The 27,002-nt window shown below is 59.2% G+C and overlaps 2 protein-coding genes and 1 long non-coding RNA gene across 21 annotated transcripts in view; 1 reads left to right on the forward strand and 2 right to left on the reverse strand.

Annotated features, from left to right (window-relative positions):
• The window catches only part of TSPAN9 (tetraspanin 9), a 196,691-nt gene extending 184,132 nt beyond the window's left edge, over positions 1–12,559 (forward strand). For all 11 annotated transcript variants that reach the window (XM_078075509.1, XM_078075510.1, XM_078075505.1 and 8 more), the window contains 6 exons: positions 4,825–5,016; positions 5,412–5,486; positions 5,846–5,947; positions 6,569–6,700; positions 6,990–7,073; positions 9,020–12,559. In XM_078075509.1, coding sequence (XP_077931635.1) covers positions 4,825–5,016; positions 5,412–5,486; positions 5,846–5,947; positions 6,569–6,700; positions 6,990–7,073; positions 9,020–9,091 — 657 coding nt within the window. In that variant the 3' untranslated portion in view covers positions 9,092–12,559. The remainder of the gene's footprint in view (positions 1–4,824; positions 5,017–5,411; positions 5,487–5,845; positions 5,948–6,568; positions 6,701–6,989; positions 7,074–9,019) is intronic.
• The window catches only part of LOC144382337 (uncharacterized), a 1,106,857-nt gene that overhangs the window by 115,288 nt on the left and 964,567 nt on the right, over positions 1–27,002 (reverse strand). The window lies entirely within an intron of this gene.
• TSPAN11 (tetraspanin 11) overlaps positions 18,544–27,002 on the reverse strand; it is a 71,348-nt gene continuing 62,889 nt past the window's right edge. For 7 of the 9 annotated variants that reach the window (XM_036082110.2, XM_036082109.2, XM_036082108.2 and 4 more), the window contains one exon: positions 18,544–23,387. In XM_036082110.2, coding sequence (XP_035938003.1) covers positions 23,328–23,387 — 60 coding nt within the window. In that variant the 3' untranslated portion in view covers positions 18,544–23,327. The remainder of the gene's footprint in view (positions 23,388–27,002) is intronic. The other 2 variants (XR_004914047.2, XR_004914045.2) reach the window with 1 other exon arrangement.

Consider the following 27,002-nt stretch of genomic DNA (forward strand, 5'->3'; position numbering starts at 1 on the left):
CCAGCTAAGTTCTCTGGCACTGAGCTCTGGCCGTACCACCGCAGCCTTGTCTCCTTCCTGTGTGGGGCACCTTCTGCGGGGGGCTGCTCTCCTTCCCCCGTTCCTGCCGCACCCTCCCCAGCCCCGTGCTCTGGCTTCGGAGGTCTGCTTCCTGTCTGCTCGCCCTCCTGCCCAGCTAACCTGTTCTGCCGTCAGCTCCTCCCTCCTGCCCGGTGCCATGCACCAGACAACGGCCTCTTCCCTGCTCCCGCCCCGGTTCTCACCAGCTCCCCAGATGGGTGGAGTCTTTTAGCTCTTCACTCCTCTCATGGTTTATTGTCCCTCTCAGAACCGGGACGCTGCTCCAGCCCTGGAGGGAACACACCAGGTTCTTTCTGTGATGGCTGTCTTCTTGAGGCGATAGCCAGAGGGTGGACGCCTGGCATGGGGATGGGGCTAGGGCAGGGTTTCTTGACTTCTCTCCAAATTTGGGGCTGCGTAGTTCTTTGTGGTGAGGGATTGTCCTGTGCATTGTAGGTCGTTTGGCAGTAACCCTGGCCTCTACTCACTCAGATGTCAGTAGGAGCTCCCTACTCCAAGTTGTGAGAAGCAAAAATGTCCCCAGACGTTGCCAGATGTCCCCAGAGGAGCAAAATCGCTCTGGGCTGAGAACCACCGGGCAGGGATGTGACAGCACCGTGTCTCAGGCTTGGCTAAGCCCGTGCTGGCAGGGACTTGAGAAATTCTCTAGCCCAAAGCCTACATTTAAAAGAAATTGGGCGTCAGAGAGCTAACGATTGTAAGGTCTCACAGGGGAGCAGCATGATGAAAGCAGTGTTTTGGAAAAAGGATTCAGGCAGCTCTGTGCAGGCTGGGCTGAGAAACAGGCCAGAGGCAGGAAGGAGAGCGTGGTTGGGACCTGGGCGTGAGGCAGGGGCCAAGAGCGCCTTCCACCTGTCGGCCCAGGCTCAGTATGCACTCAATGGTCTCCTAGAAGGAGGGTATGGGAGAGGCCTCGCACCCAAGGCCAGGAATCCAGGTGTGGGTCCAGCCTGGCAGCGGGACGGCTGCCTGTCTCCTCTTGCTGTCCTTATCTGTGAACTTAGGGCCTGATTGTTTAGGTTTTCTTCCTGCCTAGAGGCTCTGCTCGTGGGTCTGAGAAGGGAGCAGGGGCTTCATCTTCACCAGAGGGTATGGAAGAGTGGCAGTGGGGTGTGCAGGAGGCCCCCCCAATTGTACTGCAGTGGCGACATTCACTCAGCAGACATTGTGTGTGACGCCCCCTACACCCCAGGACTTAAGTACAGGCAGTGTGTGGGGACTGCCCCAGCTGTAGGCAGCGGGTCTCACCTGGGATCTAGCCCAGGATGTGGTGGGAGCTCAGACAGGGAGTGAGAGGGTGCAGGAATGGGGCCAGAGCGACAAGCCCTTCTCCTGGAAGGAGGCTCCTGGGCAGGGCTTTGGGAAGCTTGCAGACCAAGTCAAAAAATGTGGAGCATGAAGTCAGAGAACCATTTTGAGAGAGATGACCAGGTCCTGGGAGTTTCTGAGCTGTTGAGGTTTTCCCGTATAGAGGCTCTTGGACTTCATGGCAGTTCTCCCTGGGAGGGAGATGGAGAACGGAGGTACAGAGGGCCCCTGCTGGACCCACTCCCCGTGGGAACTGGTTTCCGGGGAAAGGTGTGATGTGAGAATTTTCCCAGGCCCAGGGAGGGTCCTGGGGGCCCCAGGGTACCCACCGCAGGGTGGTAGGGGCATCCTGCAGCGCTGGGGGTCCCAAAGCCAGGTGTCTTTATCAGGCTTCTCTGTCTGCAAGGAGTGACCTGGCAGCCTTGGGGTTTCCTCTCAATCATTGCAGCCTCTGGCTTTTAGAGCCATAAATCTTCAGCATGAAGATCATGAATTTCCGTGGTATGATTAATGAAAGAAAAATTGAGATGGCAGTATAGAAACTGACCAGATTGAAAAAAGTCAGTATGAGAAGTTGGATGGAAGTTTCGGAACTTCTGACCCGGCCTGGAGCGCCACCTAGTGGTTATGGGGGTGGTGGCACCCATTCCCCCCGCAAAGCTCGGTGGATGCCCATTGATTGGGTGGATGCTCTCGGCCAAGTGTGCCCATACCTTGGGAGCCTTGACGTAGTTCCACTGGGACTGCTCCCAGGTACAGGGGGCACAGGACCACTTCATGGCGTGGGCAACCCAGGAAGCTGCTCCACTTATTCCCACTCCTCCCTGGCTGCTTGAACCATCTCTGCTTTAGTAATGCATGGGAATACCCCCATTTCTTTTGTCATGCACAGCCTGGATCACCTTTCTGGTTCCTCATCTATGAAAATCTCCTCATCTTTTAAAGCCCAGCAAGTCCTGTCAAGCCTGCCTTATAAATAGACTTCGTTGTACTGCTGCTCACCCGTCCTCCAGAGCTGTCTGGTGAAGGTCACCACCAGCTCGTGCCTGATCCCTGCCGTGGCCTCCCAGTTGCTCTCCCAGCTTTCCCCATTGCCCTCTGGGGGCCGTCTCTGAACATCAGCCAGAGTGATCTATTGGAAACATACATCATGTCACTCTCCAGCCCTAGGGGCTTCCCAGCACGCTAAGAACACCCCCACCTTGTCTTTACTGATGCCTGCAAGATCTTGTCCCATCTGTCCCCTGCCACCCCACCTCCTGGTCCCCTACCACGTGTCACCTCCTTCACTCTGTTGCAGCACACGGGCAGCTTGCTCATGCCGGGGTTGGCCAGCCTCTTTCCTACCTCAGGGCTTTTGCACATGCTGTTACCTCTATCTAGAACATTCTTCCACCACTTCCCCTCTTCATTTGGGTCCTTACTTAAATGCCACCTTTCTTAGAGGCCTTCTGTGACTACCCTGTCCCCCGATACTTTCTAACTCCTTGCCATCCTTATTTTTCTTCATGGCACATGCCATCACCTGAAATTGTGCTACTTGTTTGCTTATGGAACATTATGTCCCCTATAAGAATAGCCTGTTCATGGGGGGAGGGGCGGTTTGCCTGTGCTGCTCACCTCCCCCCCCCCCCCCCAGCACTCAGAACAGGCCCTGGCACTTACTAAATGGGGGGCTCAGTTTGGGTGTGTGGACTGAATGAGGGAAGAAAATGCCACCTCCTCGGGCAGCCTCTCCCCCTGACCTTCCCTGCACGCACGTGAGAACTGCTCTCTGCCTACTCGTGGGCCGCCTTGTCTTTGCTGGTCCTTCGGGGTCTCCTCTCTGGAGCTAGAGCAGCTCGAGAGCAGGGGTGTGCTTGATACCTGGGGTCACAGCACAGCTCCTGGCACCTAGGAGCTGCTCAGTCAATGCCTTTCCGAGACCAGCACCTGGTGCTGGCCACCCACTTCCCATGCTTTCTTCCATTTAAATTCTCTCAGCAATCCAGAAGGCGGGCGATATTATTCTCATTGGGCATACAAGGAGTTTGCAAGGTCACACCACCGGGAAAAGCTGGAACCGGGTGTCAGATCCATGTCTGTGCCCCACCAAGCCCTTGCGTGTCTGCTTTCGCCCTGCCTGGAATGTTCTTGTCCCCCCCCCCCGCCCCAAATCCACCTGTCCTTTGGGGACTGACTGCCTCCTCCAAAGGACATCACGGGCCAGGACAGTGGTTGGCTCCTTGCAACTCCTGTACTATTTTTTTTTTTTTTTAAAGATTTTTTATTTTATTATTTATCTGAGAGAGAGAATGGGAGACAGAGAGCATGAGAGGGGGAGGATCAGAGGGAGAAGCAGACTCCCCGCCGAGCGGGCAGTCCGATGCGGGACTCGATCCTGGGACTCCAGGATCATGACCTGAGCCGAAGGCAGTTGCTTAACCAACTGAGCCACCCAGGCGCCCCGCAACTCCTGTACTATTTATTTGGCACTGGTGTATGCAGCGTGGGGTCGATGCTGCTTTTTCATTGCTCCCGTCCAGCCAGAGCGGAGGTCCCAAGAAGGCAGGTCGCTGAAGAGGTTGTGGCTCTTTTGGCCCGGGACACTGCAGGCTGCAGGTACTCAGTAAATATCGGCTGACTGATGGATTGGCCCCGCAGACTCTGCATACAGACTCCGCATACTTTCTCGGAGCTGCCGGAGGCACGGGGTGGGGGGGAGTGTCGGCTGTACGGAGCATAAAACAAGGCAGCTGTGCAGACGCGCAGCCAACGAAAGTGGAGCGTCCCCAGGTGAAGCCAGGGGCGTTGCAGCCCCGGGGGCGCCGTGGAGGAGAGTCGATTTTCGGGCCTGGGGCGCTGGCTGCTGGCTCACGTGGACGGGTGGCCAAGGCAGTGATGGATTCGCGAGTTTCCTTCTCCCCCATCTGTGGGAAACTTGTTCTCCGGGCTCCAGAGAGCACGGGCATGTGGGCAGGGCAGCGGGACACAGGCGCCCGAGGGTCTGGCTCTGAGATTCTTCCCGGCCCCCGAGACAAGTCCTTACTCACTTTCGCTGTACACTGTGCCCTCCTGCCGGACTCCTTCCTGAATGCTGGGGCCTCTCCACTGACAAGGGGAAGAACCGCCACCACCCGTGTGGGTCTGGGACCTTCTGTAGCTGTTACAGGGTTCTGCCTGTGTCTTTTAAAATTGGATGCTCAGAGCGACCGTAGGAGGTTTGTGAAGCTAGTATAATGCCATTTGCCAGACGGGGCAACTGAGGCATGGAGAGCCTGAGGGTTTGTCTAGGTCACACAGCCGACGTGGTGTGGGCCTGTGGCCCTGTCTGACCTGCAGCCCCATCCCCGCCTTTCCCAGTCGCAGAGTGGGCGGTAGGGCCATGCAGCCTTCAGGGGCCGTGGAGATGAGCCCAAAAGCAGTGCTGATCTAACGGCTTTCCTTTCTCTCCAGCTCTGTGGCTGTGGGCTGCTTGGAGTGGGCATTTGGCTATCCGTGTCCCAAGGCAACTTTGCCACCTTCTCCCCCAGCTTCCCCTCGCTGTCTGCAGCCAACCTAGTCATCGCCATCGGCACCATTGTCATGGTGACGGGCTTCCTCGGCTGCCTGGGGGCCATCAAGGAAAACAAGTGCCTCCTCCTCAGTGTAAGTTGGACCCCATATCCCCCCAGCCCCCCCGAGCTCTGTTTCCCTGCATTTGGGCCACTGAGACAGGCAAGGCCTGGGACGACCATCAGCCTCCTGGATGCCCAGCCTGAGCCCAGGGAAATTGTTTGTAGAATGTTCTTTGCCTGACCACACCCCTCATCCTCATGATGGGGTATCCCTGCCCTAGTTGTCCCTCCCACTCCTTGATTGGCTGTCTCCTGTATCTCTGTCCCTTACTCTCTGGGGATTCCTCAGAAGTAGCTGGCCTCTCCCTTACCTGGGAAGCCCTGTCTAGGTGCCACTTTTCCCCCGCCCCCCTGCCATCCTTGTGTGCACCCCATTCCTGGCCATGACCACTACCATGTGCCTACATCTAGGCTTTCTCTTTCCAGTTTTTCATCGTCCTGTTGATCATCCTCCTAGCAGAGCTGATCTTGCTTATCCTCTTCTTTGTCTACATGGACAAGGTGAGCCTTACGAGCTGGAGGGGGCATATGGAGTGTCACTGGGGTTGGGGCAGGGCCAGCCCGAGAAGCACTGACAGGGAGGATCTCTGAGGAGGGCAGGAGGGAGAATGGAAACAGGGGAGCCAGGAGAGGCCGGGATGAAAGGTTTTGGTGGGGGCAAGCGTGGGGAAGGTGAGTTTGCGGGGCACGGTGGGGGGCTTATTACCTGTGTAGTCTTGGGAAATAGAATCCTCTAAATCACCCACGGGGGCAGTGGACTGCCTCTGGCATTAGTGAGCTCCCCATCACTGGGAGTATTCAAGCATAGTTGTGCTGACCCCTTGGAGGAGGGATTCAGGTGTCTGCCCCCAACCTGACAGGTGAATGAGAACGCCAGGAAGGACCTGAAAGAGGGCCTGTTGCTGTACAACACAGAGAACAACGTGGGGCTGAAGAACGCCTGGAACATCATCCAGGCCGAGGTGAGGGGCCGGTGGGGGCGGGGGGCTCAGACTCTGCCCAGGGGGCCGGGAGGGCTGCGGGGTGGCACACCATACAGGGGATGCCTCTGGAGAGGGACAGCAGGGGCGTGGAGCGGGTGCGCAGGATCTGGACACAGGACCGAGTGCCTTAAATGGGTACAGGGAACTAGGAAGGACAGATCATCTTTACTGTAGCAACAGGGTTGCCTCGCTGATCGTGGCTCAGGCAAGGAGGCCCCAGTTCCAAGAGGAAAACAAGTCTGTGCCACCCAGAGGCCCCATGTCAAGCCCTGGGGAGGGGGGCAGCCGGCTTGGGACGGTCCCCAAAGCAGAGTGGGCGGGGTGGTGAGTGAGCAGAGGGCTGAGCGCTCCTGCCCGGGGCCCGGTGCCCAGCTCAGAGAGGCAGGTGGGTGTCACCTTCTCAGTGCTCCGGCCTCCAGGGAGGGGCTGTGGCTCCCCGTCTGGGTCCAGATGAGGCCCAAAGAAGGGGCCAGAAGGAGGCCCTTGTCTCCTTCGCTGACCTGCAGGGAGGCAGGTTCGTGGGGCCGGGTTGGTCTGGGCGGGGAAGGCCCGAAGGACCGCGGGCTGCGGGCGTCTGACCCTGTGGGCTGGCACCTGCAGATGCGCTGCTGCGGCGTCACCGGCCCCACGGACTGGTACCCGGTGCTGGGGGAGAACACGGTGCCCGACCGCTGCTGTGTGGAGAACTCCCAGGGCTGTGGGCACAACACCACCACCCCTCTGTGGAGAACGGTGAGGCTGGACGCGGCTGCCCCCAGGCCGCCTCCCAGAAGCCTGTGGGGGGGACGGTGCGGCACCAGGACACCTGCAGGGGAGGGGCGGTGGGGTGGACCCACGGTTGGGGGTGTCAGAGGGTGCGGGTTGAACGGGGCTCTGAGGCTGTGCAGTGGGGCCTTGTAGGCCGAACCCTGGGGGCGAGGGGTGGGGGGGCGGGGACAGGTGGGGAAGCGAGGTGGTGGCTGGGCAGGAGGGGGCGCTCTCCGTCCTGCCACTGCTTTAACCTGAGGTCACCGCTCCCCAGGGCTGCTACGAGAAGGTGAAGATGTGGTTTGATGACAACAAGCACGTGCTTGGCACCGTGGGGATGTGCATCCTTATCATGCAGGTGAGAGCCTCGGGGCTCCCCGGCTGGAGCTGAGACGCACGCACGTGCACAGACGCGCACACGCACACACACAGACACAGACACACAGACACACGCACAGACACACACAGACACAGACACACAGACGCACACAGACACAGACACACACAGACACAGACACATAGACGCACACAGACACACAGACGCACACACACACAGACACACGCACACACAGACACGCACACACACAGACACACACAGACACAGACACACAGACGCACACACAGACACACACGCACACACACAGACACACAGACACACACAGACACACAAACGCACACACAGACACACACACACAGACACAGATGCACACACACACAGACACACACAGACGCACACACATAGACACACACAGACACAGACACACACAGACACAGACGCACACACACACAGACGCACACAGACACAGACGCACACAGACACACCCCCCAGCTGACCCACGCAGCCCACACGCATTCCCGCTCCGCTCTGCCCCAAGACCTTCTCTTTCAGTGCCTGTCCCAGCCCGGCAGGCACAGTAGGGCCCGGCTTTCCCGGCATTCCCTCCGAGCCTTGGGCCCGGTGCCGGCGTTGCACGAGTCCCCGGGTGGGTTTGCTGGAGAACACGCCTGCCCGCCTTCCCAGGGACACTTACCTCGGGACTGAGCTGAGTGAAAGCTGAGTCCCCGGGTAACACGCCTGTGCACAGGCTCGTGCTCCGCGGGCGGCTGGCCAGCCGCGTCGCCTATGACGTGTATGTGAGCTGGGCAGGCTGCCTAGCTTCCATGCCTTAATTTTCACATCAGTATAATGGGCACGATCCCCATGCCGCGTCTTAGCATCAAGTGAGCTCCGGCCGTGTCCTAGGGTGTGGAGCAGGACCGGGCGGCTGGGGAGAGCTCCACAAGTGTTAGCGTCCCTAGCAAGCGCTCAGTGAGCAGCCGTGCTGTGCAGGCTCTCACCCGGATGCTGGAGAGGGACAAGGAAGGGATCCCTGCCTCCCTCCCTGACCTTTCTGGGGCAAGCGCTTCCTGGGCTCTCTCCTTTGTCCACGCATGTATGGCTCCTCCGAGCAGGAGTGTGCAGTGCCTGATTCCCCTCGGAGCCCTCGAACTTGGCTGGCCGGTCCCTGACAAGGTGGCTGACGTCCTGCATCAAGTGACCTTTCTGGCCCCAACCCCTTGGTCCCACGGGTCTGACCATGTCCGAAGTCTGCGAGCTTTCAGGCTCAGCAGACGAGCCCGCTGTCATTTCGGCAGAGCTCTGATGGGAGATGTGCACATGGGGACCAGACTGCATTCCGCGTTGAGGCCTGGACCAGAACCAGCCAGGGTCCCCTCCAGTTACGCCCGAACACTGAGCACGAGAGCCGTGCGGGCCGCGCTGTGTCTCCCGGGCCCCAGCTTTACGGCGCGAGCCCACGGCCCGCTCTCTGTGGTGCCCATGGGGCCGGAGGCTGGCTTCCCCCTGCCTCCTGCATGGCCCGGGGTCAGCACCCCAGTCAGGATTCAGGAGTTGAGGGAACACAGGTGAGCGTGAACGTTGTCCTGGGCACATCAGTGGTGAAGACACACCTGCCGCTGCCAAGACCTCATGTCGTGTGCTCCAGAACCGAGCGGGGTGACCCGGCACGGCTTTGGTGTTCTTGCCACCTTCCTGTCCCCCTCCTCAGTTCCTTGGGAGCTACCGCTTAGGACAGGTCCTTTGTGGGTCCGGTCTTCACCTCAGCCCTCGGAAGTAGGCAGATTTCTGAGCCTCCGGGCTGTGTGATATTCCGTACAAACGGCTCTGAGGGGCTGAGCTCCTGGGTGTGTAGCCTCCTTCTGCTGGCACGTTTCAAGCCCATGAGTGGTTGTCCCCACTCACTCCAGGTGCCAAGTGGCAGACCCCAGGCCACCGTCCCAGGCCCTCTTCCCCTTGTCTTTCAGATTCTGGGCATGGCCTTCTCCATGACCCTCTTCCAGCACATCCACCGGACTGGTAAAAAGTACGACGCCTGAGCCGGCTGGCTGGGAGCACCCCGGCCCCCACACGGACACTGTGCCGGGAAAGAAGATTTGAGCTTTGTGTTGCCTGCCCGCGCTCTCCAGACTGCTGACCCCTGCACCCACCTCCCCAGCCCGCTGGCCCCCAGCCCACCCCGCCTCAGCCTACTTGGTGGGTGGAGGGTCAGGGAGGAGGAGGTGTGGAAGAGGTGCACACAGACCTTGGGTGCTGGGGGCGCCTGGATTCCTGCATCTGTGTATTTGCCAAAGAAGACAGGGTGGGCCGGGTTCGTGCTCCAGGAGCCCCCCAGCACGGATGCATTTCTGCCCCTGCCCTTCCTCGCCCCGACACTTTGTCCCCACGGGGGTGGGGAGCACCTCCCCCCAGGTGGAGGACTGCCCAGTGGAGGCCACTGGCGTCCACGGCCACCCCCGGGGGAGGGCTGGCGGGGGCGGGGGTCTGACCACCTCTGGGCGAGGCCCCCGGGAGCATTTTGCCCAGGCTTTTTATACCTTACAGTGTAACTTTTTTATTTTATTTTACTCTGATTATGGTTATTCAGGAATATTATCTCTCAGATAAGTTTAGGGTTAGCTTTCTGATTTATAACTTTTTATTGCGTTGATTTCTGTAATGGTTTGATTTTTTTTTTTTCCTGAGGGTAGGGGACAGGTGGGGAGAGAGGATGTCTGTCAGGTTTCAGTCAGGACAAACCACTGTGCCCAGGCGCACCAGGCCCTGGCTCAGGACGCTCTGAGCAGGAGGGAGAATGGGCCAGGCAGTGGGGACTGGGCGTCCATGGCCCCGGGGGGCCTGGAAGAGGCATGGGCGGGGGGGTGGCATCCTGTGCAGGGGTGAGGCGTTTGCTGATGCCGGCGGCAGTTGGGGGTCCTCTGGGGGGCTGGCACAGTGCTTCACCAGGAACGTGGCCAGGGCTCTTGTGGGTCCTTATTCTTCACTGATGAGCAGTCTTGTTTCCCTTCTTCCTCCCTCCTGCCCTCTGCTGGTATGGGAGGCTCCCCCTTCCGCCCCATGCGGGCATTCCCGCGACAGGTTCTGCAAACCCCAGTTACTTTCACAGACATTCCTGCTAGAAACTCTCGGACAAATACCTCTCTAGTTCAGATGCTGCTCACTTTCTCACATTGCTTCTGGAAGGGGAAGCGGTCCTTATGTTTTGCTGCTCAGACAGTGGCAGAGGGCCCGTGACCATCAGGAGGGGAAGGTGGAGCTGGGGCCCACGATCATTCCAGCCACATCCAGCCACATTCACTGGGCGGCAGAGTCCCTGCGGGGGGCGGGGGGGAGATGGCCCTGGGGCCCCAGGATCCTCATCCCCTTCCTTGGGGTTCACTGATGGTGGAGTGGTGGCACTCATGTCCTCCATGGCCCCCAGGAGAAGCCCAGAGAGGTCAGACTGGGTCTTGCTACAGTTGCCTGAGGAAGCAGGCAGCCTAAGTCACGGAATAGGAGCTGAACAGGCAGGGTGGGGCGTCTGACTGCAGCAGGGACCCCCATAGGACTTAATGCTGGCCTGATGGAGTGTTTTTGCGGTTTGAAAAAAGTAAAGTCAAGAATTCACGTGACTGAGCTCGAAAAGGCTATCCACAAGCCAGCTAGGGTTGGTGCCCTTCCCCAACGGGGCCTCGTGTGGGGCATCTGCCTTTTTCCTGCACCATTTGGCTCAGCCCCTTGATTTCCTACCAAGCCCATGTCTCCTCTCCAGCCTCCACTTGGCTGTTCCAAAAGCTGAGACCTGGCCCCCCAGCCAGCAACGCCTCTACTCGCCTAAGTAAAATACAGTCGGGACCAGAAGTACAGAACTTTTGGTGTGTTCAGGATTCCAGAGTTTGGGGGGTGGGGCGTGGAGAGTAGGGTGGTCTCAGCGAGTCAGGCAGAGTAAAGACCACCCCCCTGAGACAGGCGCAGAGGTGCCCCTGGGGATGCTGGGGAGGTTGGTCCTTGGGTGGAGGATGTGGCAAGCACACTAGTGAGCCAAACTGCCCTCCCAGGTCTTCTGGCGCTGCTGTGTTCCTGGTTAGGAGCTGCAGCTGCCACCCCGGGGCCTCCCCGCTGCAGGGCACAGAGCAGACATGTCATCACACCGGGGACAGTCGCCTGGTGGGACTTGATGCATAAGGACCTTATGCTTGGGGGTGGGGGTGGGATGGGGCAGGTTCGTTCATGCCTATCAATGCAATTTCAATTTTTGTTCAAATCCATAGCAAAAGCCTAACACCTGGGGGGGATGTGTATAGCCTCCCTGGCAATCTTACATTTCTGGAGCTTCAGGAGTGTCCTCTGGCCCTGGAGCCTCAGCCGCAGTCCCCCTCTCCCTGCCAGCACCCTCTCCCCTCACCTGTCCGCCTTGTCCACAGTCCTCCAGACTGCCTTCCTGCCTCACCCCGTGCTTGGCTGTGTAGGCGTTTGAGGCTCCCCTGGGTGGAAGGCACGAGTGGTGGGGGGTGCTCTTCCAAGCCCCTTGCCCTTCCTGCAGGTTGGTACCCACAGCCCATGGAAGGCCACGCCGCATGATGTCTGTGTGGTGGCCCCGTGGCCCCATGTCTTTTCAGTTTCTCCCGACTGTGATCTCATTGGGGCAGGGTTACCTGAACGAACCCTCTCACCTGGGGCTTCCCTGGCCCAAATCTGAGTGAGTTCAGTCAGCTCTGATGCTGCAGTTTACAGATTCGACTTAGAAGGTTAAGGTTCTGTAGACAGCTTCAAGGGAGTGCCGGCCAGAGACCTGGCCTTTTCCTGCAGCCATCTTGCAGAGGAGGTGGGCAAGCAGGGACTGAGAATTACCCTTGGGGGGGTTGTAGCAGGTGTTGGGGGGCAAGTCTCCACCTCCACGGCCCAGCTGGAGCACTGTCCCCCCTCTCCCCACCAGCATGGGCCTACATCATGGGCTCTCACTCCAGGAAGGTGGGTGACCCCACCCCAGACCCTCATGCGGATGTTCTGGTTTGACTTGGACCCGGGTGGCCATCCCTCCTTGCTTTGGTGGCCCCAAAACAGTCCAGGTGGCTGGAAATGACTGTCCCCGCCTCTGCAGCCCCCTGCCCACCCACACTGGTGGAGGTGCTAACTAGCAGGGACCTGGTGTAGGACGGGAGCTGGGTGCCGGGTGCCTGGAGCCCCCCCTTTGTCCCTGCGCCCTTCCGCATCCAGCCTCCCGTGGTCCTGGACTCCCATCTCGCTCCTCCACGCCTCAGCGAGGCAGTGGTCCTGGCAGGTCCTGGCCTCCCTGTGCCTTCTGGGCCCCTGAGGGCCGGAGCCAGGGGCTCATGCCCACACCCCGCCCAGCCCTGGGAGCGCGGGAGCGCGGGAGAGCAGGGCCAGCTCGCTTGTTGGGTTCAGATGCACTTTCCTGCTTGCGATGCCGTATCTGTGCGCTTCCTTCATCCTGGTCCTGGCTTTCTTGAACACCATGTTTTTAGCATGTTTTTAAATAAAAACTGATAACGTGTCAAAAGCACAAACAGGAGGTCTCTTCATGGTGTGTTTGTGTTCGCTCAGCCATGGTTGTGCCTTGACTTCTTGCGGTGGTTGGTGTGAGGGACACAGAGACTGATCAGGCACCGGCCCTACCGTTCATCCAAGACGCCCCACAGCAAGGACTTCCTCCCCACTTCTTGGGCCCAGGTGCCAGGTCTGCTGGGTGCGGGGGGGCTCAGTCTTCTCTGGGGTGCCTGGATACAGGCCTGGTCGGGGACCAGTCCCAGGGGCCCAATCTCTCTGCAGCAGAGGTCGGCTCCCACCTCGGTGTCTGTCACTGGTCACACGTGGCCAGGCCTGTGGGAAGGCCCGGGAGTGTGTTGGGGAGGGGCAAGGAGTAGGTCATTCGTGGCTTCCCGTAAGGGTCAGGGGCTGTGGGTTTTAGGTATAGTCTCTCCCCAGTCCCCCTGATGTTCCTGGGGTTTGTTTGAGCCTTAGTGTCTTCCAGGGGTTGGGGGGGGACTCACAGCATGATTTGGCCCAGGCTGTGCTCTCTCAGGGCGGCTCTGAGACCCTCAAAGAAGGTACGGGAACAGCAAGTCAGTATGACGGGTCAGCGGGGAGCGAGGGGGCGTCATCTACCACGCAGACCCGCTGATCCCGCGGCCTCGCGGCTATAGATGTCTCCCAGTGTCCTGGGTGGATTCTGGTGCGTGGAGTTGCCTCGGCTGGTGCAGTCACGGGGACGAGTCGCAGGTGACAGGAGCCCAGAGGTCATCCTCACCCGGGGCCACGTGTATGTGTGCATTGCTGCACGTGTACCGGGCTGGCGTGGGAGCCAAGAGTGAGCGTGCCGTGTGGGCCCTGTAGCAGGAGGGGGCTTCTCTGGACCCCCCCCCCCACCGCCCATGTGTGGAGGCCGGTCTCTCTCCCTCCTCCTCAAGGCAGTGGCCAAGTTGGCAGGGAGTTGTCCCAGAGCATCAGGCTTTGGGACCCCGTCCTGCAGCTGCTGTGTCCCAAAGCCTCCAGAGGTTTGCTGAGCATTGAGGAGTCTGAGGGGACCCCCTGTCAAAGGTCCAGCTAGAATGGGCTCCCTGAAAACCCTCCTAAGGAGATGCATTGGAAGGGACCTTGTGGCTGTGGAGTCAGGGGTTGGTCATGAACTAGGGGTGGGTGACCCTCCAACATCCTCTGAGGTCTGACCAAGTCATAGGTGTGTGGATGGGAGCCCTTTCCCCTCTCTCCCTTGCTCTGGCTCCTGTCCCCCACAAGTGGATGCTGGCCAGGTTCCCGTGCAGTGTGCTTCTGGGGGACAGAGCGAAGTCCCGGGGCCATGCTCTGTTAGCACTGAACTCAGGTCAAATGAGCTAAGCCGTGAAAGGCCAGCTGCGCTGGCTGGGCCGGAGAGATGGTGCTCTTACCAGGGCAGGGCGGGGCGTTGTTTATCCCTGGCCATGTCTGATGACTGGGCTAGAGCCTTCTGGGATGGGTGCTGGGCTCTTCAGCCCATGGGAGGGGGTGAGCGAGATGATCCTGGGGGGCCTTCCCCCATCCCGTGTGCTGTGGTGGGAAAGCTGCCTCCCCATCTGCGCTCAGCAGAGGGCCCATGAAAAAGGATGGCTTATGAGCTGCAGCAGAACAGGCTTGGTACCCACATGAGAGTGCCTTCAAAATGGCCCAGACCAGGGCTTGCAGGGACAAGATGCTTATCCACCCGAAGACGTATTGAATACTTGGGCCAAGCACCTAGGGTACAGTGGTGAAGGACCCAGACCAAACCCTGTGCTTACAGAGCCAGCAACCCGGTGGGGACCACAGAAGAGCAGACAGGGTTGCAGCTCCGTGCTGTGATCATGCTGTTCACGGGGTGGGAGAGGCGCTGACCCCAACTTGGGGAGGCGATGTCGCAGCTGAGAGCTGAAGACAGCAGTTAACCCGGCAAGGATCGGAAGGTGCGCCCTGCCGATGTCGTTGAAGCGGGCGCACAGGGCAAGCGCGAAGGGGGGGTTCTGGAGAGAGCGGCAGCCACCAGATCACAAGGCACTAAGCCAGGGGCGAGTTTGAAGTAGAAGCCAAGAGCAGGAGCCCTCTGACTGGCTTCAAGTCCTGTGTGCCTGGCTCAGATCTGCGCTTGGGAAGGATCCCTCTGGTTGCGGCGTGCAAAATGGTAAAATGGAACAGGGTAGATGCAGGGACATCAGGGAGGGGCTGTGACAGTGACTTAAGTGAGAGATGATAAAGCCCACAGGCAAGTGTCAGTGGGAGGGAGACCAAAGCACCAGACTTGAGAGACCTACAGGAGAATTGAAAGACTTGGCGATTAACTGGATTTACGGGGGTGGGGGGGCGCCAGGGGAGGGGAGAGCATTCTTGCCATCCATCCAACATGACGTCGGTCGCCCCGGACAGGTAGATGACTAACCGTTTGCACCAAATGGAGGATGAGTGTGTTTTCAGGGCTCATGTGCAGGCAGAGACCAGCGTGGTAGAATTAAATCTTTTTTTTTTTTTAAAGATTTTATTTATTTATTTGAGAGAGAGAGAATGAGAGAGAGCACTTGAGAGGGGGGAGGGTCAGAGGGAGAAGCAGACTCCCCGCCGAGCAGGGAGCCCGATGTGGGACTCGATCCAGGGACTCCAGGATCATGACCTGAGCCGAAGGCAGTCGCTTAACCAACTGAGCCACCCAGGCGCCCCTAAATCTCTCTTTTGTTTGCACTGAGCTCCGCAGCTTGCAACATGCTTTCATATATATTATCTAGGTTTCTCTTGACCTCAAGTATTTTAGTTGCTGTCCTGGCGCCTTAACTTTCAGTGCTAGAGACAGGCCATGTCCGGATGAAGAGCACTGGTTTGGGAGCTGGAGGGTCCGAATTCTCACTCTGCGTGTGCTGGTCCTATGAGCCCTGGGTGGTCACTGACCTTGTTCCACTGTCATCTGCACGATGAGGGCAATACCTGTTTTCCAGATTTGCTGTGAGGATTAAATAAAACCACGCACGTAAAGACATCCAGCTGGTGCGTGGACCAGGGTAAGTGCTTGGCAAGAGATTGGTCAAATCTCAGTTCTCAGGAGTCCCCAGACTAGAGGTGGAACCCCAAGGAAGGGCGTCCCCCTGGCTGAAAGCTGGGGACACAGGAGAGTAATCTGGAAAGGGGAGTCGGTATATGGGGGGTGGTAGGAAGCTGTGGAATGGAGATGTGTGGGCTCAGGGGGGGCCTCCGTTTTGCTCTGGAATGGCCCAGGAGCAGCATTCAAGACTCCACAGAAATAAGAGGGAAGTCAGATTAAATGACCGTCACTTTGGACACACAAATATTGGCATTGCAATGGTCCCTTCTAACGCATTCAGCGAAGAGGAGGAGGCTATCGATTGAGCCATCTCGTTTTTGCTGAGTTTAATGACAGCCGTGGAGATGGACAGCCGTGCCTCCTTAAGCTAACAGAAAGCAGAGCGCCACGCCACAGGGCCTGCTGCATGTCCCCTCGGTGGCCCCACACGCTGCCGGGCGGCGAGAGCCAGCTGGGGCAAACTGTGGGCGCTGCCTGCTTTCCCTGGGTGTCCCGTCACGCAGAGGGGGCGGGGAACCCGTAGAGCAGGGCCACACGGGGGTCTGTGGCTGATTCGGGTGAGTTGAGCCCTTGGCTCAGAGATTTTCCATCTGGTGGCCTATGGAGTCTAAGACGTAGCCTCAGCCAACATGCAGAGCGGGGCCGACCCAAGATGCGGACAAGGCGGGCCTCGGTGCTGTCCTTCAGTGGCCTCAGGAAGCCCCTTGCCCTTTGCCTCCCTCCTCGTGCCCCCACTGACGTCCCCACCAATTCCTGGGACCCCAACATATTCCCAGTACATGTCTTTTCTCTGGAAAGGGACTCCAGTTCCTGAAAGGACTCAGCCTTCTTATTTACAGGTTGGCAACTCAGGGAGACACATTGAATTTGACCTCTTCCCCAACTTGGGCGTTCTCTAAACCGCCATTAGGGACTCATGAGCGGCTTTCAATGTTTTAGAAGTCCAGCGGAAATTGCTCGTGACCTTGTCACGAGTGCCCAGGCTAGCGGAAACATGACCCTCTTGGCTGCCCTAGTCACGTCCTCAGTGCAGGGACGCTGTTGGCACCTTGCTGATGGCCAGGGCCGGATGGAAGCTTTCCTCACCACCTTCTTCACCTCTGGCCTGAGCCAAAGGATCGCCCCGGGTCCCTCACAGTACCCCTTCCTTTGTGTTCAGTCCTTGCTCGATTGGGTTTCAGCCCGGGGACAGAAGCAGGAGGAAAAGGCAAGTAGGGGCTTCTCGTGTATTTGTTTTTAAGAAGAAGGTAGTGGAGGGGCCCCTGGGTGGCTCAGTTGTTAAGCGTCTGCCTTCGACTCGGGTCATGATCCCGGGGTCCTGGGATCGAGCCCCACATCGGGCTCCCTGCTCCACGGGAAGCCAGCTTCTCCCTCTCCCTCTGCCCCTGCTTGTGTTCCCTCTCTCACTGTGTGTCTCTCTGTCAAATAAATAAATAAAATCTTTAAAAAAAAGGAAGAAGAAGGTAGTGGAATGATCTAGGCTTTTGGACCCTGTGTCTCCCCCACCCCCACTGATAGTCTCTCTATTCTCAGTTGGGGAGAGGGAGTAGGAACCAGGGTCCCAGCTCAAAGCAAGCCCACCTTGTGGCGACATGACAGCCTGGCATTGGGGCTGACATGAGGCATGGCACCTGCTGGGAAGCAGTGGCCACAGACAGGACAGGACCAGCTGGCGGCCACCGAGGAGGACAGCTTCACAGAGCTTCTCGCTGCTGCCCACCTACCCGAGGCCCCTCTCAGCCACCAGAGCCTTTCTAGACAGCAGTGACGCTCACCTCACCGCGCTCCTGTGTGCAGGAGGCGGGGGCCCAGAGGGATGCTCTTCCCTCCCCGGCACGCTCGTGGGCTTCTGTGCATGTGCACACGCATGCACACTCACAGTGATGCTGGAGGAGACCATGTGTCCGGGTCCAAAAACATAGGGACCTTGGGCGGGCCCTGGATGGGGTCCAGTCCCTGTCTAATATGCAAGCCATCAGAGGGAATGAACTTGACCAAGGGGGCCGGGGAGACCCATGAGAGCTGGCCAGGCCTGCAGACTAAATCTGCTTACATGTCAAGTGAGCAGGCCCCTTCCAGCTTCTTCCCAGGTGAGAGGCTCACTTCCCATCTGCTTCCCCAGCCCCCTCACCCCAGTCTCGCCATCTTGGGATCCCCAGAGGCCAGCTTTCCCAGGTACTGTTCAGGCTCGCCCACTCGCCCGCCCCGCCAAGTTTTCTAGGCAGAAGAGTGGATGAGATCGGATGAATGGTTTGTGTCATCAAAGCATTTACTTCTTGGTGGCTCCACACTGGGCAACCTGATACCTTCCACTCCTCTGAATCATAAGATTGAAGTTTTTTTGCTTTCAGAGGAAAGAGTGTCCCACTCTGCATTTGGGGATGGGGACAAATTAGCTGGTCCAGGTGCAGAAACACTGTCACTCTGGAGTGAGATGGGCTGGGGGTCTGGGTAATGGTAGCAGCGTGTGTCTTGGCTTCCGACGCTCAGCTGGGAGCCTGAGGGCCAGCCAGAGGGGGCCCCTTGCCCCTGACCCCTCACCACACGCAGCCTCTGCTGCAGTCAGCACGGGGTGACCTGCAGCAGGACGTGCGAACTGAGCCGTGCGTCATGGTGAATGGTGTGGGGACGCTGGCTGACCATAGGCAGAGAGCCTTCAGGGGAATGCAGTCCGAGCCCAGTTGTCTGAGCCTGGCTCTCGCTTGTGGCCACATGTAGCCACACGTGTGGGCAAGGCAAGGTCCGTTCAAAGAATAGGTGGGAGCAGACCAAAAAAAAAAGGGTAGACAGGACCCCGATCAGTGTGGTCAGTGGGTTTCCTAATAGGGCTCCCCCTTCCTCTCCTTCTCCCCATGACTAATGTTAGCTCCAGCACGTACAGTGGGTTGAAAGACATCTGATGAACTGATGGTCTGAGATTTCCCTGCAGAGGAGGAAAAAAGCAACAGAAGGTAGTCCTAGATACAACTCCTTTATTATCATGCCACCCAGCAGGTGAGGCCAGGCTTACACTGAGGCCAGCTGAGGAGAGGGGCATGTTCACAACTACACAGCAACTTCTCTATATGCAGTAGGTAAGGCAACTTCTCAGTTTCTAGAATATTGTGATGACCCATAACCACGGGCCAGCTGGTTCCGGAAGCCCATCTGGCCTAATACTGGGCTGCCTGGAATTGCTAGTGGCACTTGCACGGGGGGTCTCGGGGGCGTAAGCAAGAGGGGAAGGGGGCACGTGGGAGGCTGGGGGATGGAGTACAGGCGGGGCGGGGCCATCGTGCTAAAATAGAAAGTGGGGCGACGAGAATGGAGCTGGACTCTCCCAAGGCACACGGAAGGTGGTCGGAAGCTAATCTGTTCCCTTCCAGGAAGAGGACCCAGGCACCTGGTCTCCCAGCCACGGTCACAGACCCACGCAGAGGGCAGAGCGGGTGCTGCAAGAAGGCACGGCAGGAGAGGCGCGTCCCTGGCCCGCCCTTGAGCGGTGAATGGGCTGGGCTCCAGCCAGACATCCTGACGGATGCTGAGGGTTGACGCGCATACGAAGGAAGGTGGCCCAGCGTCCTTGGTGGGGTGGTCTGAAGCAGCGGCTCTAAAAGGGTGGGTCCAGGGCCAGCAGCACCATCACCTGGGGACTTGTTAGAAATGCAAGTCCTCCACCCCGCCCCTGCAGAGGTGACGATCTGAGGGTGACCCTCCAGGGGTGACCCTCCGGGGGTGACCCTCCAGGCAACCTGATGCATCGTCAAGTTTGACAACTTCTGGTTCGGCCACATCACTAGCATCCTCGCCGATGTGAGCGCCACCCAGCAGTGACACAGAAGACGCGTTTTCTCCTTAGCTAGTCAACCGCCTTCCCCTACTCCTCCCCTTCTCTCCCCAGGCCCCAACTGGCCAAAAGTGGAGAGTATTTGTAAGGCAGAAAGTGGGGTGGGTGGTAATGAAGGTGTTTCAGTTCATTTCCTCTATCCCCAAACCCTGGGATGGGCCAGAGTGGCCAATTCTAAGACCCAAACTGGCTGCAGGGCACAAGGATCCTGGGGGCACCCCCTCCCAAGTGCGGCGCTGGCCCTTCCGGACCTAAGTGCCTGTGGCCGTGCACGGGCTGAGAGGCCTGATGAGATTCCAGGCTGTCAGCTCTGTGAGACAGAGACCATGCTGTGGCCACCCCCCGCCCCCGGAGTCCTGCATCAGCAATACAGGGGAGGGAATGGTAGCTGGAGGTGGTTAACATGCTCCCCCGCCCCGCTGCAGGGAGTCTCCTCCCCACCCAGGGTGGCTCTGAGTGCTTGTGACCTGAGACTTTTCCCCCGGGCCCCACATGGGGCAGGGAGAGGGGTTCCCCGCGCCCTCGCCAGCCCTGCATGCCCCCAGATGTGATATCCGCCTGGGCATGAGATTCCGCACGCTGTGTGCGGGTTCCCATTGCTGAGGTCTGGTCTGCTCTCACTTGGTGTCAGCACTGGCACCCGAGGTGACGGGCTGGCCCCTGCCCTGAGCGGTGCTCCCCAGGGCCCACGCCTGCAGCCTGAGCCACCGCACTGCCTGGCTGTCAGGGGGAAAGAAGCCAGGCCGCTCTGCTGAGTGCAGATGCGCAGGGCGCGCGGGCGCCGCGGCTGATGGATGGTTCCGGCCGCTCTGGGAAGGGGGGCCAGGCGCTGGTATTGGACAGTGCCCCCCGAGGGCCACGCTGTTCCTGAATGTCAGCCTGACGGCTTACTGCGCAGATGGGAGAGCTGGAGGACGCCGAGCGGCGGGGGCTCCCAGCTCCCCTTGCTTCCACCTGGCCGGGGTGCAGGACGGCAGCCACGGCCACTGACCGGCCAATCTCTTAACAGCTCTGAGCCTTAATTTCATCGCCTGTGGAGTGGGACAATAGTACCTTCTTGCAGCGATTGCTATGAGAGAAAGCACTTAGGGGACTAACACATTCTGAGCACACAGTAGGCCCTCAGTAACCACCAGGCCCTGGATGCTCCCCTGTGGCGAGGCCAGAGGGGCCCCTGGAGTTGGGGCAAGGCTGTCGGGAGGGGTAGGGAGAAGAAAGGAGAGGTCATGAACATTTTAAGCACGTCTCATCCCCTCACCAAAGGCCGGGTTTCATTCCTGCCTCCCCAGGAAAAGGAATGAGTGAAATGAACAAAACGGGTCATCCCGAGTGGGGACAAGCCATCCCTCTCAGGGTGGCTGCCCCAGCGCGCGGGCGGAGGGAAGGGCGAGGATGGGTGACTCAGGCCGTGTGGATTCCAGCAGGTGCCGTGGCCCGACCTCAACAGAATGCTGGCTTCTTTTCTGGGTCCTGGTGTGCTCACACGCCTGCTGCGGGCGGCGTGCAACAGTCCTGCGTGCCCTTCTCTCTCCCCGAGGAACGCGCGAACATCACCGCCTCCACGCAGCGCCCTGGGCGCAGATCCGCGTCCTCTCAGGCCGGGCGGGCACCTCCTGGGCTCCGGACTCCCGCCCTCTGCGTGTCCTGAGCCGGAGCCCGCTGTATCCTGGGCCTCTGTTCCCTCTAACCCTGCCTCCCCTCCTGGGCTGTGGGCACGAACAAGCAGATCAGCGTTGCCTAAAGCTCTGGGCCCTTCTGTCTCTGCAGCTCGGACCATCCGTCCTCCAGCGGCCGTCGGGGTGGGACGGTGCCCAGGCTAGAATCACAGCTAATCCCGCCCTCCGCCCGGGCGGCCTAACCCCACGCGGGGGCCGGGGCAAGGGATCCCCGCCTGTTACCATGTCCCACCTCCACAAGCCCCGCTGACCTCAGTCAAGAGTGCGGTGACTCCAACAGGGGGTGGCAGGTACCACAGGACCCAGCCCCTCCCCGGGCATCACCGCCTCCCGCGGTGGAGGAAGAACACGGCTCTCTTTCAGCCCTCCCTTGGTAAGACCCAGCAGTCTTCCGCCTAGCCCTGCAGAGAGCTTGGGGGTCCATCATTTCTCGATTGTCTGCACGAGTCCCAGGAAGTTGGAGGGCACCAAAGATAGTCCCAGTACCGTTTCTTCCGGCCTTGGTGCAGTCCGGGATTGCTGGAAAGCTGGTCTCCCTGTTAATGAGTCTGCATCAGCAACCCCAGGGCCCTGAGGGCAGAGCGGATAAGCCAGCCGGGGTGCCGGTAGCCCCTGGAGGACCCCCCGGGTCGGGGAGGCCACCTGCCCTGGGCAGCTGGTCTTCCCTCTGTGCGTGGGCGTAATCTGTGTTCTGAGGGGGCACAGTGTCTGTCCAGTTGGGGGCTGTTTGGGGGCAGCAGTGACCTGTGTGTGGGAGAGAACACCCTTCACCCAGGACTGATGCAGGTTACCAAGAGCTGCGCTCATCACACTGGGACCTGGAATGAGCTGGGAGGCAAGGTGTGACCTTTCTTGGCCTTGATCTTAGCAACAAGGGGCCACCCTCTCATGGTGGGGTGTAAGAGGGTCCCCAGCACGGGCAGCACGGGACCTGGAAGGTACGGGAGCCGGGTGCGGGCTTCTCTGGCTCCGGGCTACCCACTTGGAACAGCTACGGGGGGGCGGGGGTCCCTGTGGCTGACTTCCAGGTTAACACCTGTTCTTTGGAAAACTGCCGGTGTCTGTACTCTGCATTTTCCAGGGTTTTCTTTTTTTTCCGTTCTCCCTTAGTATTTGAGAAAGTTCTTCCTGAAAAATCCCCTGCCTGATTCAGAGAAGCAAGGGAGAATCAAAGAAAGGGACTGTATTCACTCTGCGAAGTGGAGCAAGGGCTCCTGGAGGCGGCTCGGGGTGGCCATGTGGTCAGGGACTGTGGGCCCAGGAAAAACGGGGTTCAGGGCAGAGCACCCCTCTACTCAGAGCTGCACCTTCTCCGTGGCTCCAACTTTCCAGGGTCTGTGATTTGGCCTAATAGGGAAGGGGTTTTCACTCCCACCAACATTAAGAGCTGGAGATCATTTTAAAAACCTGGCATTCCTGAGAATCAGGCCATAGAGAGGAGATCCCTAAGGAGCATATTAACTGTGGACTGGGGCTCAAGGCCATGGTCTCCTGGGGGACCTCTCCCAGGGATGGCTTCTGGGCAGTGCACAGGGTCCTGGGGCAGCATGTGGTGTGGTGGCCACCTTACCTGCCTTGGTTCCCTCCCTGGCAGTGCCACGAGCCCACCACCCCAACCCAGCTCTGGGGTCCTCACCCCAGACCTCTCCACTGCCGGGCCCTGCGGGAAGGAACCAGGCCATCAGGGCACTCCCTTCCAGGTGAGAAGGTGTGGGGGTGGGCACATCAAAGGACTGGGTCTTCTGGGGGCAGAGCTGACCCTAACTGCCCCACCCTAAGTATTTCCCAGTGGGGAGAGAAAAGGACACCAAGCAGAGACAAGAGGAGGGGTGCTCAGCACCAATGGGGAGCTCACGGGCCCAATGCAAGGAGGAGTCCCAGAGGGGCTGGAGTCTTCAGACCTTCATTTTAGTTTCCGGAGCTGGGAGGGAGCAGAGGGTCTGATTCTCACCCTCCTGCAGTCCACGGGCCCCCCACTGCTGGTGAGGGGTGCTGGTGGGTGGGTCCCCTGCTCGGGGATCCTGGCAGTGAGCACTTGGAAGTGGAGGGAGGGGGCTGAGGGCCCCTGGCCTGGGTGGGAACCACAGGAGTCAGGGTCTTGGGCACTTGGTGGGCCTGAAGGGGCTGGGCACAGAGTAGGGGCAGTTTCTGGGAGTTTCTAGGCAAGCTGGGGCTAACTCTGCAGGCCTGGAAGATGGGATCTGGGCACCTGTCTTCGGAGGGGACGCAGTTGGCCATTAGTAAAAATGCAGCTGGAGCCTCCGGTGCAAGCAGCAGGTGAGAGCCATCCCGCAGATCTGCCGGGCGGAGAGAGCAGAGGGGCAAAGAGGTCAGGAGCCCAGGAAGTTGCTGTCCCGGGAGTGCCCTGGAGCAGGCTGGTCACACTTGGGTGCACATGGGGACCTTGACAAAGGGCAGATTCCAACTTAGGAGGTCTGGGGTGGGGCCCGAGATTCTGCATTTCTAACAAGCAGTCCACTACGGGTCTGTGGCCCTAGATCTCCAGAGATGGCCCAATTTAATTAGACCCTGAGGGGTCGTAGTCCCACTCCCTCACTGCTGTCTGAAGCTCTCTTTCTCTAGGAGAGATTCTGTGTCTTGCTGCTCTCAGACTCCAGAGCAAAAGTAAGGTTCATAGTCGATTCTCTGGCTGATGTACAGAAGCCGCTGGGGAAACTGAGGCTCTCAGAGGCTGTCACCCCGTAAGCCAGCGTGGAGTGCGGCACCAGCCCCAGCCCCAGCCCCAGGAGCCAGGCTGACAGCCCCTCTGTCACATCCACTAGCTGAACAAGGAGGCGCTAGAGTATCCTGCCCAAAGCAGGGCAGTCCTGCAAAATCACCGTCCCCCTGTGGCGCCTCACTTTGCTGACCTCTGAAGTGCAGGACAAGAAGCTAGGGCATGTCATACCCAGGAGGCCCATGACGGTGATCCTACTGTGACAGCAAGGCCATTGGGGCCCGACCCCCTGCGCACAGGACGGAGGCGCCGCCAGGGCAGCCCCATGACTGTCCCGTGGCACATGGGCAAAGGTGGATTTCCCTAAAGACGGGGAACAGGGCCCCCATTGTTCCCAAACTTTTCCAATAGCTGCTGCTGACCGGATCTTGCCAGAGCACATCTGGGTGCCCCCGGAGCTCTGAGCGGTGGGGGCAGGTCAGGCTGATGAGGACGCCCATGCGCTCGCAGCCGCTCGGTTTCTCTTTGCAAGGCCAGCTTGAGGAGGTGGCGGAGGATGAGCGCTGCTTCCTGCCCCTGCCACCCTGCTCTCCATCCCCACGTGGGAGGACAGTGGAGCCCCGGGAAGCTTTCAGCTTTCAGACTCGGCACTAAGAGCAGTGCTAGTCCACATCCGGACTTGGCGCCACAAGCTGAAGGCGGCCTGAGGAGTTATCTCGTCTCCCTCTGGCTTTGAGCAGGTGCCATCGTGGCCATTTTGCACCCAGGGGTCGTGCAGCACGCCCCCGTCCCTGTCCTCACCTTGTGGTTTGATGGCTAATCTGCGGGGTTAGCTGGATCTTTCTGGTTCTTGCTGAGGGGGAGGCCACATGGAAGCGTTGGCCCAGCACAGACTTGTGGCCACATTTACGGAGTATGGTCCAGAATCTCACCAATGCATGTCCACACACACCGCCCCCCGCCCCGACACATGCAGAGGGGCCAAGGATGCACACTCATCAACATACATGTGCACACACACACAAGCACCCTGAGTCATACAGAGGAGTACTGGACGCCATCTGATCCCTGAGCGAGCACCAGCATCTCCTCCCAGCCCAGGGTGAGCAGAGAGAACAGGCGATCAGCTGAGCGCAGGAGCAGGAAATGGGGGCGTGGCCCAGCGCGCGAGGGGCAGGGCTGCACGGTGCCCGGTGCCCTCTTCTGCCAGCCTGCCTAGGTACAGCATTTGCCACCGACAGGGCCCTTTGAACAGGGAGGGGGCATGCTTTCAGCTTCTTTTGAGGTTTTTGGGCCAACACCTGATTGTTATTAAGAGCATCAAGGAAGGGCCAGCGAGGTCCCAGGAAGCCAATCCAATATGATCTTTCAGTTTCCCTTTTAATGACCTACAGATCCCAATCTTGGCTGTCCTGTGAATTTTCGGGGCTCTGCAACATGTTTCCATCCTACAGTCTGGAAACATCGGGGTGGGAGTAAGGTAGCTTCTGTGTGGGGCTGTGTGGCCTTGGCCACAGTTATAGCCCTCTCTGAGCCTCAAAGCTCCCTGTATCAATAGGAAAACCTCCAGTCTGTTCACTGGTTGATAGCCTTGCCTGGAGAGATTTTTTTAAAAACTAGGATGATAGGACCAACTCATGGTTCCCCTCCCGCACCCTGAGCCTTTGAGAGGCCAGGCAGTGGCTCTCCCAAGCCCTCAGGAGAAAGCCCCCCCCCTCACAGCAGCCAGCCAAGGCTTTGCAAACCCAATTTCCTCACCCTGTCACTCTTCCCCATCTTGATTCTTCTTGTCAAACTCCTTCAAGGTTTAATTATCTATCACTTCCCCCAGGAAGCCTTCCCTGACGGCCCGACAGGTTATGGCCTGCTCTGTGCTCCCCCAAGCCCCAATTCTCATACTTGCCCAGTGCCCCTGACTGCATGCGACAACCATGTTCCATGTGTCTCCTCCCTCGAGGGAAAGCCTGCTGGGAGAAGGGGGCACACCCTGCCCACTGGTGGCCCCAGCACTGGGCACAGAGCAGCTCTCGTTACGAAGCTGACAGAGGATGCTCTCCCTTCAGCCTCCTCTGCGTGGCCTCTGGGTGGAGGCTTCTCGAGTGCGTGTGAGCAAGGCAGTAGGAAAGGGAGCTGAGCCACTCCATCCTTTCTGGACAGAAGTTTCCCTGCCCGAGTAGGCTAGAAATGAGCTTCCAAAGTTACTTCAGCTTGGAGGGCCTCCAGAGTCCGCCCACAAGAGGGGAAGCTGGAGTTGGGGTCCTAGCTGGCTCTGCCATGGTGGCTCTGTGGCCACTAGCAGGTGACCACACCGCGGGGCTGGGTGTCTTCAGACGTGTACGAACAGGGTGGGCCCAGTGTTCTCTACCCCGGGTGCACACGGGGATCGCCTGGAGGGCTTTAAGGAGCACCCATGCCCAGGCCTCATCCCAGTCTGAGCCTGATCCCATGCAGTTGGGCCTGACTGTCCTATACAGCCAGGGCTGACAGCACTGGCCTAGCTAGCTTGGGAGCACCTTCCAGAAGGAAGAGTCTGTGATTTGGAGGTACCTCAAGACCCCAGTTATCCCTTTCAGGTCTGAAAATCCTGAGGCGGACAGAGGGGCACTGCAGGGTCTTGCTGAAAGGAACAGGTGCACACCCAGAATGCACAGCGGCAGCGCGGGAGGGACATGCAGCCTACCGTGGGCAGGACGCCGCGCTGCAGGGGGCGGGGCCAGCCCCCAAGCTCTGCTGCAACTTGCAGCCACACGCAGCTTCGTGCTCCGCGGGGACTGCTGCTGGAAAATTCCAGTTGTTAAATTCTCCCATCTGTCTCCTCGTAAATTCCGCCTGTGGCTCCTGTCTGTCCTCTGGTCCCTCCCGGGAATGTCCCCTTGCTCCCCCACACGCCTACCTTCGGGTGTTTAAGGGCTGTGATGGTGCCATATTCTCTGTGGCCCCTGACCTCCCTCATCTGACTTCCAGGCGCCCCGTGGCTCCTGTCACTCATGTGGGCCAGTGTTCTCGGCCTGGCTGCACACGGGGTCCACCAGGGAGCTTTACAGGTATGTTGGCGCCGGGGTGCCAAGCCCCAGACAACGTGATTGGGCGGTGCCTGGCCAGTTCTAAGGCTCGCCCGGTGGCCCCCATATGCAGCCAAGGTTGAAGCCTGCTGTCGTGGAGGCGCTGTGGAGATCCTGTGTCCCTCCAGCCCGCCACCATGTCTCCTAAGCATAGTAGCGCTTGGTCCACACAT

The sequence above is a fragment of the Halichoerus grypus genome, chromosome 6 (genome assembly GCF_964656455.1).
Source record: "Halichoerus grypus chromosome 6, mHalGry1.hap1.1, whole genome shotgun sequence".
NCBI classification, from domain to species: domain Eukaryota; kingdom Metazoa; phylum Chordata; class Mammalia; order Carnivora; family Phocidae; genus Halichoerus; species Halichoerus grypus.